The 14,963-nt window shown below is 41.8% G+C and overlaps 2 protein-coding genes across 4 annotated transcripts in view; one reads left to right on the top strand and one right to left on the bottom strand.

The window, feature by feature from the left end:
• NRG4 (neuregulin 4) overlaps positions 1-9,074 on the bottom strand; it is a 118,972-nt gene extending 109,898 nt beyond the window's left edge. The window contains exons 1-2 of the mRNA XM_046652761.1: positions 8,569-9,074; positions 1,092-1,175 (exon numbers count right to left, since the gene is read on the bottom strand). Of these exons, the coding sequence (XP_046508717.1) occupies positions 1,092-1,175; positions 8,569-9,074 (590 nt within the window). The remainder of the gene's footprint in view (positions 1-1,091; positions 1,176-8,568) is intronic.
• LOC124234793 (transmembrane protein 266) overlaps positions 8,815-14,963 on the top strand; it is a 129,009-nt gene continuing 122,860 nt past the window's right edge. For all 3 annotated transcript variants that reach the window (XM_046652211.1, XM_046652210.1, XM_046652209.1), the window contains exon 1: positions 8,815-8,933. The gene's annotated coding sequence lies outside the window, so the exon portion shown is untranslated. The remainder of the gene's footprint in view (positions 8,934-14,963) is intronic.

Here is a 14,963-nt window from a genome sequence, read left to right as displayed (position 1 = left end):
TCTGACAAAGGCTTAATATCCATAATATATAAAGAACTCTCACAACTCAACAACAAAAAAATCAAACAACCCGGTCAAAAAATGGGCAGGAGACACGAGCAGACATTTCTCCAAAGAAGATATATGAATGGCCAATAGGCACATGAAAAGATGTTCATCATTGCTGATCATCAGGGAAATGCAATCAAAACTACATTAAGATATCACCTTACACCCATTAGAATGACAAAAATATCTAAAACAAATAGTAACAAATGTTGGAGAGGTTGTGGAGAAAAAGGAATCCTCATACACTGCTGGTAGGAACGCAAACTGGTGCAGCCACTATGGAAAACAGTATGGAAATTTCTCAAAAAATTAAAAATAGAAATACCATATGACCTAGTCATCCCACTACTGGGCATCTATCCAAAGAACTTGAAATCAGCAATTCCAAAAGTCCTATGCACCTCTATGTTCATTGCAGCATTATTTACAATAGCCAAGACATGGAAGCAACCTAAGTGCCCATCAACAGATGAATGGATAAAGAAGATGTGGTATATATATATTGGAATACTACTCAGCTGTAAAACAGAACAAATCATTCCATTTGCAATAACATGGATGGACCTTGAGGGAATTATGTTAAGTGAAATAAGCCAGATAGAAAAGGACAATCTCTGTATGACTCCACTCATATGAGGAATTTAAACCTGTGGACAAAGAGAACAGATTAGTGGCTACCAGGGGAAAGGTGGGGTGGGGGGTGGGCACAAAGGGTGAAATGGTGCACCTACAACACGAATGACAAACATTAGTGTACAACTGAAATTTCACAAGATTGTAACCTATCATTAACTCAATAAAAAAATTTTAAAAAATAGTTAATATATAACTGAACATGGTTCTATACATGCAGGCTTCTCAAACATTAGAATTGAGACCCAACCTTCTATAAATTAAAAGTTACAGTACTTTCCATGCTGTGGAGTCTACACTTATTGCCTCTTAGTTAAATTAAACCAATTATCTATCATTATAGTTGACAAATTATGGCTACACGTATGGCCCCAAATTTAGAAAGAATGAATTAACAAATAATTACTTACCTGATCTGTCCTTGAGGGAAAGTCTTTTCTCCTAGATTGCAGAGAAGAAACTGCTTTTTGCTTTCTGGTTTGCCTCTATCTCTTCTGCTTTGATAGAAATTGTGATCACCATAAAGAAAAATAAAAATAGAAAACATTTTACACAACAATTCTAGTAACACATGAAGCAAAGGAAAGTAGAATCTATTTACAAATTTCATATGAGCTTTTTCTTTTACTTAGTGATATCACAGAGGAATTCACAACAGGCAGCAGAAACTTCAACCTTTTTTTTAAGTCCTAGGAAACTATTTATTGTTAACACTTCCAAATACAAGGCTAGAAGTGGGATTAGTAAGGAAATAGAGGGGCCAACCTAGTGGCGTGGTGGTTAAGTTCCTGTGCTCTGCTTCAGCGGCTCAGGGTTTACTGGTTTGGATCCTGGGCACAGACCTACACACCACTCATGAAGCCATGCTGAGGTGTCATCCCACATAGAAGAACTAGAAGGACTTGTAACTAGGATATACAACTATGTATTGGGGCTTCGGGGAGAGAAAAAAAAAGAAAAAGTTAGCTCAGGGCCAATCTTCCTCACCAAGAAAAAAATGTTATTTTTTTATCTTTTAATTTTATTAAAAGATTATTGCGTGGGAGGAAAAAAATCCTTTAAACAGGACAGCAAGGAATTATAGTTTTTTCATGATAAAAGTTACCTTCTGTGTTCGGTCTCCAACAAAAAAAAATTTACCTGCAACATTATGGATCAAGGGCTAACAAGGATTGTCATTTCTATAAGGTGGGAGACTTCATGAGAAAGAAGGGGAAAAAGTAGCATACACTATGATATATCTTCCACTTTAAATCATTTTCCCAAAGAGTTTTACCTTATATGGCACTAAGACAGAAGATCAAAGCAATGGTTCAGAACATCTTAATTACGTAAATGTGGCATATATGAATAATATAAATTTTTATATCAAGCCAATTTTCAGAATGCACAATCAATCCCTCAGAAGTCTATGGTCTTTCTGTAGTCATACAAATAATGAACATGAACGGTTTAATAATAGTACAATTCCGCAACTAAAAAACATCCAAAATTTATCTACCTTCAAATTTGATCATGCTACTTCTTCATTTTTCTGGTTCATTTTTAGTCAGATAAATGAAAGATCAAACTTTCTTCTTTACATAAAAATAATCATAGAATCATAAAAAGAAAGAAATTTAGAGGTAGACATTTAGAGGTAGAAAATTAGAGGCAGAAAGAAATTTAGAGAACTTCTAGATGGAATAAGTTCAACACTCTCTAAATCAGAGACATTCATTCACTTAATTGTTTTACTCAAAGTTACAGAATGAATTAGAGGTGGATCCCTGGAATCCAGAATGCTTTTCCCACTACACAATGATTCCTCAAATTTATTGAGGCACAACTTTGTGTATACATGTGAGGCAGTGAGGCACCAGGATTGAACCTGAGGTCTCTGAATTAGACTGTCCAAGTTTGAATTTTGGTTTCTCCATTTACTAGCTGTGTGATCTTGAGCCAGTTACTTAACCTCTCTGTGCCTCAGTTTTCTCATCTATACAATGAGATAACCATACCTTCCAAGTAGGGTTGTCATGAAAAAATTGATACATACAAAGCACATAGAATGGTGTCTGACATATCGTAAGCATTTAATAAATGTTCGCCGTTATTAGGATTCTATCAATAAACACATGGACATGTACTTGCTAAGCTTTAAAATAGCCTAGTCATACTAGAATTGGAATACTGTGTCATTTTTATGTTTTAAAATATAATCACTGATATTTTATTTTGGCACATACATTACGTAGCCAAAATAATTGTTTTGTTACCACACAAAGATGGGGTTCTCCTACCTGATGTGCATAAAAACGCCAGCTAGATTGATCTGCAAGGAGACAGGAGGCATATGCTCTCAGATCTGTCTCCCTGATCCAGGGCTGGGGGCAAAATTTACAGAACGAAGGGCAAGGGTGGTCTGAATTGTGGAGACAGATGATTGGAGATAAGGAGAAGTGAGGTAATTGATGATCTGCGCAAGCACAGTCAAACTTCATGGCTCTTTATAGGACACCTGTTCACAAAATGGCGGTGTCAGTGTGATCTGAGGGTGGAGTTTTCAGCTTCACATCAAAAGGGTCACTTACTGGGCATTACACAGGTGGTCTCAATTGGTCTGAACTAGACAAGGGGTCTCAGTTCCTGAAAAATAACTTTCAATTACTGTTGATAAGATGGGGTCAGTTTGGACCAGCCTTAGAGGGCCCGTGGTTACAGTTTCCTCATCAAGTACATGCAAAATTCCAAATATTAAACACAGAATAAAGCTCACTTAATTTGAATACCATTCACTTTGTAATTATTTGAGCCCAGTGGTATACTCAGAATTTGACACCCAGAGGGATCTTTGTTTTTTTTTTAAAAGAGTTTATTTTTTTCCTTTTTCTCCCCAAAGCCCCCCGGTACATAGTTGTATATTCTTAGTTGTGGGTCCTTCCAGTTGTGGCATGTGGGACGCTGCCTCAACATGGGCTGACCAGTGGTGCCATGTCCCCGTCCAGGATTCAAACTGGCGAAACCCTGAGCCACGACATCGGAGTGCGAGAACTTAACCACTCTGCCACAGGGCTGGCCTCTCATTTTTTTTTTAACATCCCTTCCTCTATGTGACAAAATTATTTTCAATAACAATCATAAAATGAATAATAATGGCCAGGAAAGAAACTGAAAATTCTTTCATTCAACCCTGCTTATATGCCAATATAAAATAAATATTATAATACAAAAAAGGAAAAATGTAATGGAATTAATGCTTTTTGAAAAAAGGAAAAATTTAAACCTACACATTGGTCTGCTGAAATACTAACTAATAACATTACACCTCCCATTCTCTTGATTCGTTCTTTAGTTTTGAAGCAAACATTAACAATTCGAGAGTAAATTTCAAAGTCAAAAGATATTATTTGAACTCAATTATTCAAAAGAATAATTTCACATATAAACTAAAATTTGTACTTACCAACAAAAAATATTACACCTCAAAGTTTGCACTTTGTTTCACTCTTAAATTTTACATATAAATGAAAACTCTTAGGTGGTAACACAGAATGACAACATTGAATTAATCAAGTTCTGTTTTTTCATCCTTACAATTGCTATGCTACCATTGTTTATTAAGGATCTAAATTTAAACACAGGGATATGGACCAAAGGAGTTGTAGACATGAACTGCACCCAAAGCCTTGAATTACCCTGAATTTTTATGAATTTACTCAGAAAAATACCTGTATAACTGAGTCTATGTTTAGTGAAGCCCAATTGTATAAATAGGAGTTCTCTGAACTAACTTCCACATAGAGTATAATATTTACTAAAGGATAAATAACTAAGAAGTGAGAATTTGAAGCTCGCATATACATTACTAAAACTTAACAGTAACTACAAAAATTGTTTAGAATCTACACTCATAAGAGATTTTTCAGGGAGGAGTATTTTATAACCAACACTGTTCAGAATTTCTGGTACATAAAAATTACTGGTAATAAAAAGCAGATAGAGGGGCCAGCCCAGGGGCAAAGTGGCTAAGTTCACATGCTCCACTTTGGCCACCTGGGGATCATGGGTTCGGATCCAGCGTGTGGATGTGCACACCACTCATCACAAACAATACTGTGGCGGCATCCCATATACAAAATGGAAAGGGACCGGCATGGATGTTAGCTCAGGGACAATCTTCCTCAAGCAAAAAGAGGAAGATTGGCAACAGATGTTAGCTCAGGGCCAATCTTCCTCACACACACACAAAAAAAGCAGATAGTGGGTTTTAGTGGGTTTATTATAGTTTAAATTCTCTACAGACAATGAGAATTTGTATTGCCTACACCCAAAGTGATGCTCTCATTGCCCCACTCTTGATGTACCACTGCTCAAGGTGAAATCTGCCACGGAGGTACTATCCTTGAAGATGGGCTTGCTGCATTAAGCATATTTAACCTACTTATGAGAAAACCTTTTAAAACGTGTATTAACCGAGCATCTACTGAGCACATGGTACTGTGCTTTGTTTTATCCACAGACTGTATGTCCATGAATTTTGCTAATTACAAATCATTTATTCATTAAAACCATCTCAGCAGAACTTTTTTAAAAAGCCATTTTGTCAGCAGTTATTGTGTACACTTAAATTTTTAAATAAACATCACACAAAATCACATATATTCTATTTCTCAGGCTTTTCACTAACTCAGATTGGCTTTCTCTCTGTGTTCCAAATAAATGAGGTTGTATTATAAATCAACATTTAGAAGAGGTTTTAAAATATTAACATTTACATAACCATTAACAACTTAAGATCTCTTGGTATTATTTAATTTTCACATGTTCTACTTTTACAAGCAGCTACCTCAAGAGAAGAAATTTTAACTTTGATCTCTCTCTTTTTCAGACATCCGCAGGATCAACATAATCTCCCATCTTGCCCTCTCATAATCCTGCGGCTGCATACATGCACAAATTTTCTGATTATGTGATTCTGGGACTCTTGAAAAGACAGTCTTTCTAACTAAAAGAAAACCTGACTTACTAAAAAGGCATTTTGGTATGGGATATCATGCCAATTACAGCCACATTAAAAGCAGGTATATCTGGCAAGAAAGTGACACAGAAGGCTTAAATCCACAGTTAATTTCTTTGACTTCTGCTTCATAGGTCCCATTTTCCCATCGCTTTGGGGCTATTTCAGCCACAAAATTCCCTCTCATTAATCACCTGCAGTCTATTGAAGCAAGACCTGTTCTATTTATAGCTCCAGTAGTCCTCATCTCTCCTATTGATAAGACTCACCTGGGGGCAGTTAAAAATCACAGGCCACTTTCCTGTAGATTAGATTTTAATGGGTTTGAGGTGAGGCTCCAGAATCTGACTTTAAATAAGTGTCCTCAAGTGATTCTTACAGGCAAGTTTAAGAGCACGCTAAAGAGGCCTGCCAGAGATCTTCACAGTTCCTCTAGATTGATTAGCCTCAAGGGCTAATCCTCCTCTGGGTGTTGAGCCTTCGAGTATTTGAAAACAAGAGCAGCACCAGTTTGGAGTATGCAGAATGCATCTTGTCTACACCTCTGATTTAGGTTTTCAACACCCTCAAGAATATATCAAAGATTTTAGTTTGGGTATGCGCTGTGAAGTAGGACACCACCAAGGGGCAGCATAGAGTTGACAAATTATACACGTTTTGGGATTTTTGACTTCACACTACCACATAAAATGGTTGCAGCTACATTTTCCATGAACTCAGATTACAAAAAAAAGAGCAGCACATTTAAAAGACACAGGTGAAAGATGTTAACGTGTAATTTCCACATAGTTCTCTCTCTCTAAAGGGTCTTTATAGACAGCCATTACGGGAAAAAGTTCCCTAAGTAGCATTGCACCTGAATCCAAAAACTATTAGACTGCAAAGATTTCAGGTAAACGGAAGTGGTGTTTTGATTTCTCTGTCTGCAAGTTTCAAAATACTCATCCTACTTTTTTTTTTTAAAGATTGGCACTTGAGCTAACAACTGTTGCCAATCTATTTTTTTTTCTTTCTGCTTTTTCTCCCCAAATCCCCCCAGTACGTAGTTCCATATTTTAGCTGTGGGTCCTTCTAGTTGTGGCACGGGGGACGCCGCTTCAGCATGGCCTGACAAGCGGTGCCATGTCCGCGCCCAGGATCCGAACCAGCGAAACCCTGGGCCAGCGCAGTGGAGCGTGAGAACTTAACCACTTGGCCATGGGGTCAGCCCCGATCTGACTCTTTTAACTAGCATTGTAACTGGATACTTTTCAGTGGTTTTAGTCAAATCTTTAGATTTCTACTAAGTGGTGAAAAAAGGGGGTAGATAACCTGGGCAAGCTATGCCAAGCTTTATTTTTTACACTTTTTCAAGTGTAGCTGAAATGTTGCTACCGCCTGTCAGAAAACTATACCCCTCCCCATCCCATCCATCCTCCCAAGTATTCTTGATCTAGCCCCACTTTCTCCTTTCCAGTCCACATTTCTTCCTTCTAGAAATGTAGAAGAGAAATCCTCTGGCAACCCACATAGCTTCTACAAATATTACCTCCAACAGCTTTTTTCCCTCTGAAATACCACCATTAGAGTTGGGTAAGAAATACTGAAAGATGAGGCAGGGCCTGAAGAAGAAATTTTACTTATTTCTCAGCTTGCCAAAATTAGATACTTACTCCCTATCTAGATATTCCTGTGTCTAAGAAAAAGTATGACCCAAGTCCCTGGGGCAATTCTGAGACCTAGGTTTTGAAGTCCTTCAACGCTACAATTTCCGTCTTTTAGCTAGAAAAGCTGGGGTGGGAAGAGGAGGCAAGAACGACAAAGACATTCCTAGGAAACCAAATGGGTCTAACCAAAACACCTCACAAAAAAACAAAACAAACAGCAAAAAAAAAAAAAAAAATGCGTTAGAAGAGGTATGAGAACAGAAATCAAGGCTGTCTGCAGAGCCAAAGGTCACCCTAGAACTTAGTGCTCTAGAAAGGAAGGTTTCTAATTTTTCCAAGTATTTTAACAAAAATGTCAAGACCCTATAGGAAAAAGGCTATATTTTTAGCATTAATTGATGGAGACTACAAATAAAAGCTACCATGAATCCAGAAGCTGCTTACGTGACTCTATTCCATTGCTCACGGCAGCACCTGCAGACGCTAGAACGAGCTGTCCACACACACGTGAGGGCTTGTTCCTAACCTCCAGAGAGCACTTGCGGGGGCGCCCCGAGTCCTCGCCGCTCCACTAGGCCGCTCGCTAACGAAGAGCCGCGCTCCTGGAACGAGCCCTCTCAGCGGGCTCGAGATCATTCCAAGGGGCGAAATCTTAGTCTTTTTATGTATAAAACACAAATACACATACGGTACAGAAGCAACTATACGGTATATATCAATGATATCAGAATTTCATGGGGGGGAGGTGCGATTAGTGAACAAAATGTCTAAAAAGGCTGAAGAAAGCGATAACGGAAAGAAAAATAAAGGTCGAGCAACACTGTCCTACAAAGTTCCTGAACTGAGACTATCAAATGAAGGTCCGGACGGGTGTTTTTCTCCCAGACAGGACACTGAGGGTCAGGGGTCTCTGATTCTGGTAGGATGTCGGCCGGAACGAGGTGTTTTCCCCTCAGTGGCCTCAAAACGCAAAGGGTAAGGCCTGCGGTCAGCTCCTGAGGGCCGTGTGCGGACGCAACGAAGGACTGGCAAAGAGCTCTGGAAACTGCAAGCCGCCGCACCAACGCCAGAGGAGGTTTCTATTCTAGGTTGTACGAAATCCCCCGGGTGGGGCCCCCTCGGCCTCCGCACTTGTTGCTTCTCTGCCCCGCCCGCCTCCACCTCAGACCTTCCCTTCGCGACCCCCTCCTCTCTCCGCACGCGCACACGCGACCCTCCGACCCGGCCCCGAGACCCCCTCACCCACACCACGAAGCCGGCGCGCTCCGCTCGGGCCCCGGTGGCGGCCGACTCCCCGCCCCCTGCCCGGCTCCCGCCACCAGCCCTGCCCGCCAGGGCCGCCGTTTCCTAGACAGCCGCGCGGCCCCTCCGCAGCCTCCCGCGCGCGCGGACGGCGGGAGGCGAGGGCGCAGGCGCGGCCCCAGGCAAGCTGGCGGCGCGAGGTCGCGCGCGCGCCCCGAGCGCGCCCCCGAGCGCGGTGGGCGGAGGGGCGGAGGGAGCGGTGGGGCCGCGAGGGGGCGGGGAGGGGGCGCAGAGGGGAGCCTCCGGAGCGCGAGCCGCGGCCAGTGCCGCTGCAGAGCCGAGCGAATCCCGAGCCCCGGCAGCAGGTATGTGTCCTCGCAGCCGGCAGTGGCTGGGGCTTCCCCTGCCTCACTGCCCGGGTCCTGTGGCCGGGGCCGGGGTGGGGGCCGGTCAGGGTTTGCAGGGTGCGTGCCCTGGAGGGCTGGGATCTTACCACTGACCTTCATCCCGCTTGGCCGCGGGAGCAAGGCGAGGGTGCGTGGGGCAGCCCAGGGCTTCAGCTCCAGCCTGGGGAATCTGCTTCTTGTCACATGCCTCTTATTTATTTTTGCAAACTGCCCTGGTTCAGGTCCAGCTGCAGATGCCTTACCTCCCATTCTTTGCCTCCGTATGCCATCTTGCATTTATTAATAAAACATGCAACCTGCCGGGGGGAGGAAGGGGTATTGCTGCTGAGGGGAATCCCATTGCAGTATAACAAGCGGGCGCTTATTTTCGCTTTGCAGGCGTGGTATTGAGGTGGAAATCCCACACCGTGGGGAATTGTGGCTTGGTTGATAGTGACCACTTCCTAGTGGGCTTCTCCCATTTGTCAAGAGGCACCACAGCGGCGGGATGGACTGTCAGGAAAGGATGGTGGGTTTTCACTGTCAGGCCAGAATCCCCATCAGGGGACAGGTGCAAGCTACAGCGGACAGTTCTTTGCTTGCTAACTTGCCAGGGAGGCTTAAACCCAGAAAATTGTTTCCCTTGATTGCCGAGAGGAGGCCTTGAACAGAATCTCTGAGACTTGCCTCCTCAAACTCATTAAGGTTTTGCATCTGAAGATGACTAAAGCTTGCCACCTGTTAGAAGTCAGACCCCATGAAATCTCCCAAAATCTAGCCCACCAATCCCTGTTTCAGTCACTAAAACTGAGATAGTGATAGGCCCATATTGGTTCTCTTCATCTTCTTTAATACTGCTTGGCTTTTGTTTCTTTTAAAATAAAACCTACTGTCATTTGATGCTCCATATATTATAGACTGAAGCTACATGACTTGTTTATATTCCATACACTTATAATACCATATCCTAAAGACTGAATTTCTCTTCAATGTATATGTTACCTATTTCCCTAGCTTTTCACCTTGCTTCAAGCAACAGTCCAAAAAGTGGGATGTATGTAACTGATCACCATTTTTTCTTTTCTTTCTCAAAATACTGTGATGAAAAGAATAGTAAAACCTATAAGCATAGAATGAAAATGGTTATCACAAGATGTTGGGATATGGCAGCAGGACTGTAATTGCTTCCAAAATATAGTTAGAGTGCCATATCTCATCATTAAAACGACACATTTCTTAAAAGCTCTATGTGCTAGGCACTGAGCTAAAAGCTGTTTGTATATGATCTCATTTAATCCTTACAACCAGCCTGTTATCTCTATGTTGGAGATGAAGCAGCTAAGACTTCAAAAGGTTAGCTAACTTGCCCAAGGTCATACAGTCAGGGACAGGATAAGGATGCAAACTCAAGTGCATCCGGTTGCTGGGAGGGGGGAGGCCTTGAGAGTAGCCTTTAACCCTGGTGTTGCTGTTCCATCTCCATTTTCATTAAGATCAAGCTTATGCATGAGCATAGAGGCTTGAATCCAATTTTCCATTTCACAGATTCCACACCAACCTTTGTAGCCTTCCAGTAAGAGAAACTGTTGTTTTGGAATGGGTCTTTGTGGAATTCTTTGAGGTGGCACTGACCTTATAAAAAATGGGGCCAAGACGTGATTCTGTTTAACTCTACCAAGCAGCAGTTAAGTTCAAAAAGTTGTTTCCTTTCAGATTTAAATCTATAAAATGTATGCACATCAAGTAGACCGAATCACTCATGTTTTTCATTATTGTATCCCACTCAATTCTTCTTGCCACCCTGCACACTATCTTCTGGTCTCATTGCCAGTCATAAGAACAACATTGGTGTGAGTGCCTTAATGGGCTGAAGGCATCCATATCAGCCGTTGACCATATTCCAGTCTCTCGGATTGTAGCAGTTATTCATTTGAAAGTCTTGGAATTTGTGCACTCAACTGTAGGTGTATATTTAATCTTTTTTTGCAAGTACATTATTATAATCCAGATATTGGCTTTTGTTACACATTCCTCGCAGTTCTCCTAGACTTAGAAATTGCTGCAGTTGCATCAATGGAAAATTCACCCAGTGGGGCTACAAACTTGTATACTCAGGTCACATATTTGAGATGATGGTGAGAAAGATATAGGAAAGTCTAAGGGATTTACTGAAAATCATATCCCATGGAAGTTAACAGCTTTTAATTATAAACTGATGAATATTATTAGGTAGGAAGTATAAGACGCTCTTGTAAATGTATAAACTCTGTTTTCTTCCTTGGGCGATATGACTGGTTTTAGAACACCATAATGTTACTTTTTTCATTATACTGTGTTCTGTTGACAGTAAAGCAATTTGTATAGCCATTTTGCCTCACAGAAAACACTCGGTTTTGGAAGAGTGCATTCCCCAGTGCTTATGGAGATGCTGAGATGGAGTCTTTCTGCCCTGGGGATTTCCAGTCTATGATCAGATAAACTCAAAATGAGTTTTGATGTTACTGGGAAAGAAGCAGAAAGCAAAGGGAGCTATTGCTAGATTTTGGGGGGAGGAAATGGTTTTTCCTATGTGGAGCATTACTATCTTCAGTCAGAAATCTCATGATTAAAAAGCATCCAAGAAGTAGACTAGTCTACTCTCTTCCCTTCAAGCAGAATTTTATTTAATGCAGAGCTGAGCACCATTTTTGGTGCAATGGTCAATTGGAGGAATGTAAAAATGTTTCTTGACTACATTTCTTTTTTCTCAAACCATATACTTAAATTGGGAAAAGCCAGATGGGCAACTATGGATGCTTAAGCATTATTTTTTTATTGCATCTTTTCTTTTTTTTTTTTTTTTGGAGGTAGTGGGGAGGAAAATTTTTGCAAGCTATTTAACTAGCATGCATTGCAGTGACTGATAATGAGCACATTTTAATGCATTGTTGAGTAAGACATTGGGAACTGGCATATTAACCTTTCCTTGACAGACCTTGTAAGCTACTTAGTTATGAAATGAATTTTTTCTTGTAGTATTTCTTAACTTAGAATTCTTGTTTGTTTGTTTGTTTGTTTGTTTTTGAGGAAGATTAGCCCTGACGATTAACTTAGAGTTCTTTAAAGTGAGATTTTTTTTAATTAATTAATTCTTTTTGGTGGGTAAGACTGGCCCTAAGCTAACATCTGTTGCCAATCTTCCTCTTTTTGCTTGAGGAAGATTGTCCCTGAGCTAACATCTGTGCCAGTCTTCCTCTATTTTGTATGTGGGATGCCTGCATAGCATGGCTTGTTGAGCGGTGTTTAGACCCATGCTCGGGATCCAGCTGTGAACCCCGGGCCACTGAAGTGGAGTGCACAAACTTAACCACTACGCCACTAGGCCGGCCCCTAAAGTGAGATCTTTTTCAGTGTCAACAATCTTGAATTGTAAAAGAAGTTCACAGTCAGCTTCCTTTGAAATACTTTATTTTCATCAGTCTCTTTTTCTCTCCTTGGTGGTAGCCATAGCAAGGATTTTAATTTTATTTAGAAAGTGGTTCACAACCCACAAATTAATCCATTCCCTTTCCAAAGTGAACCAGTCAGAGTTCACAGCTGCTGGCCAGGCACACCCACCATAGGACATTTGCCTGTGGTTCGGGTCTCATCTGTGAACCCTGTAGCTCCCTTTGGCCCTATTTGCACTCAATTTCTCCGTTTAGAAGATATAAGGGTTCTTTAAGTTAGATCACACCAGGTGGGCCTTAGGTTCGAGGTGAAATGGAGGTACTCAGTCCTGATATAGGAGAGAGCCAGGAAATCACCTCTTCTGCATCGACACTAGCCTTTATTGTGATTTCTGCTTGCAAATGTAATGTGTATTCATGGTAAAATGTTCAGACATTTCGTAAATATAGGAGGTAAAAGATCAAGGTTAGAATCTTTGGTAATCTTACCCATCAACAATGATCAACATTAATAGTTTGGTGTGGATTCCTCCAGATTTTTGAATGTGGTTACTAAAATGTTAGTTTGCCAGCAATACTATACATACATCCATACTGTTTTGCAGTTTGTTTTCTTGTACTTGTTAATGTATCTTGGCCCTCTTGGAAGCCTTCAAATGGCATCCTTCTGGACACCTTTTATTTGGCCACAATGGGAGCTAGATGAGAGGAGCTCTGTAACCAGGGGAAGAGACAGGGAGCTAATGTGTGATGGGCAGGAATGCAGCATGAGCTCTGTCCCGTGATAGGTTGTTTCACATTCTGTATCTCCTTTAACCCTTTGCACTGACTCTGTTCTTTGCGGTCAACTCTTTATAGATGAGGAAAGGGTAGCCCAAGGTACATGAGATAAGGAGCAGAGCTGGGATGCAAGTCCGGGTCAGTGCAGCTCAAGCTCTGTGCTTTTTCCTTCTTACTCCTCTGATTGCAGGCTGAAGAGAGCTCTGCCCCATAGTTCTCTGGCTGCCCATCCTGCTCTGCCTCTGCTTGTTCACACTGGCCTCTGTGCTGTCCCACCTGCCTCAGGGCCTTAGCATTAGTGGTTCCCTCTCCTGGAATGCTCTTCCCACAGATACCCACATGGTGTGCCCCCTCACCTCCTTTCAGCTGTGCTCAAAATCTCACCTCTCCCTTAAAGTTACATGCCTTCTCACAGGCATTCCTATCCTTTCTCCATGCTTTGCTTTTATTCATAGCCCCTCCTAACTTACTCTGTAAATTAGTTGTTATATTTATTGTCCTTCTCTCCCAGGGAATGAATACTCTAGAGCACAGAGATTTTGTCTACTTTGTTCACTTCCTCAACCCTGGTGCTATGGAAAAGAACTGACAAGTTACTGTGGCATCCTTGAATCTTTCCAGCCTCCCACTCTTCTTGTTTTTAGCCCTTACAATTCCCCGTAGTGAGCAACAAAACCTCTAAAATGCAAAGTCTCTCAATGTGTGTGTTTAGGGGAAAAGCAAGGAAAAGTAGAAGAGAATTGGGAGAGATCTTGTCTTATTCTTGAGTCACTGTTAGGGAGAGCGGAATCTCCCAGGCAGAGTCAGCCCCTGTAAAAATGGAAAGTTGGAGCCAGCCCTGATAGTCTAGTTGTTAAAGTTCAGCTCTCTCACCACTTTGGCAGCCCAGGTTCATTTCCTGGTCACGGAAGCATACCACCCATCTGTCAGTTGCCATGCTACGGTGGCAGCTCACACAGAAGAACTAGAAGGACTTACAACTAGGATATACAACCATGCACTTGGGCTTTAGGGACGAAAAAAAAGGAAGATTGGCAACAGATGTTAGCTCAGGGCGTATCTTCCCCTGCAAAAAAGAAGAAGAAGAAGAAGAAGAAGAAGAAGAAGAAGAAGAAGGAAAGTTTCCTGAGGGCTGAAGTATATGACAAGGCAGCAAAGGTATGTGAGGAGGTGGTCTGGGATGGGATGGAGAGGAGACTTGTGTGAATTCCTTCTATTTGGAGTGCATAATGTTTTTGAAGACTTCCAAAGAAGGCGATGCCACATTCCTCCAATTTTCCCAGTGGCCTGAGTCACTAGGAAAGAAAAGGAGTCTATGGACACTTACCAGGCAGGTTAATCATTGCACTAGTAGCATCAGCCTATTGCATTTTTTAAAGATTAAATACCTTTTGGTGTCTTCCCTGTTTAAGCCAGGGTGTGAGAATTCTTTGCCAAAGCACGATAAGTGTCTGAGTTTTAGCAGGAAGCATGTACCAACAGGATCACAGCCACAGATTCTTTTGGCCCAAGTGGTCCCAGACTCCTGCTTACCTTTCGTACATCTGTTGTTTGCAGTAGTTTTTGGGATGCAGCAAAATGATGGGCATTTGGGAGACTAATTCAGCCTTAGAACACTTTAGAATTGAGTACCCTGGGATGCTGGAGGGAGTTAATGGTATTGGGTTGAAGTCTCAGCGAAACTGCTCTTCAGCCATAGGGAGGCCTCCTCCCCCTCCCCCTCCTCCTCATCTTCCTCCTCCTCCCTCCTCTCTCTCCCTCCCTCTCCCTCCCTCTCCCTCCCTCTCTCTCCCTCTCTCTC

This window comes from Equus quagga, chromosome 2, assembly GCF_021613505.1.
Source record: "Equus quagga isolate Etosha38 chromosome 2, UCLA_HA_Equagga_1.0, whole genome shotgun sequence".
Classification (NCBI taxonomy): domain Eukaryota; kingdom Metazoa; phylum Chordata; class Mammalia; order Perissodactyla; family Equidae; genus Equus; species Equus quagga.
Note: the sequence above shows the minus strand (reverse complement) of the source record. Positions and strands in the feature narration are given on the sequence as shown.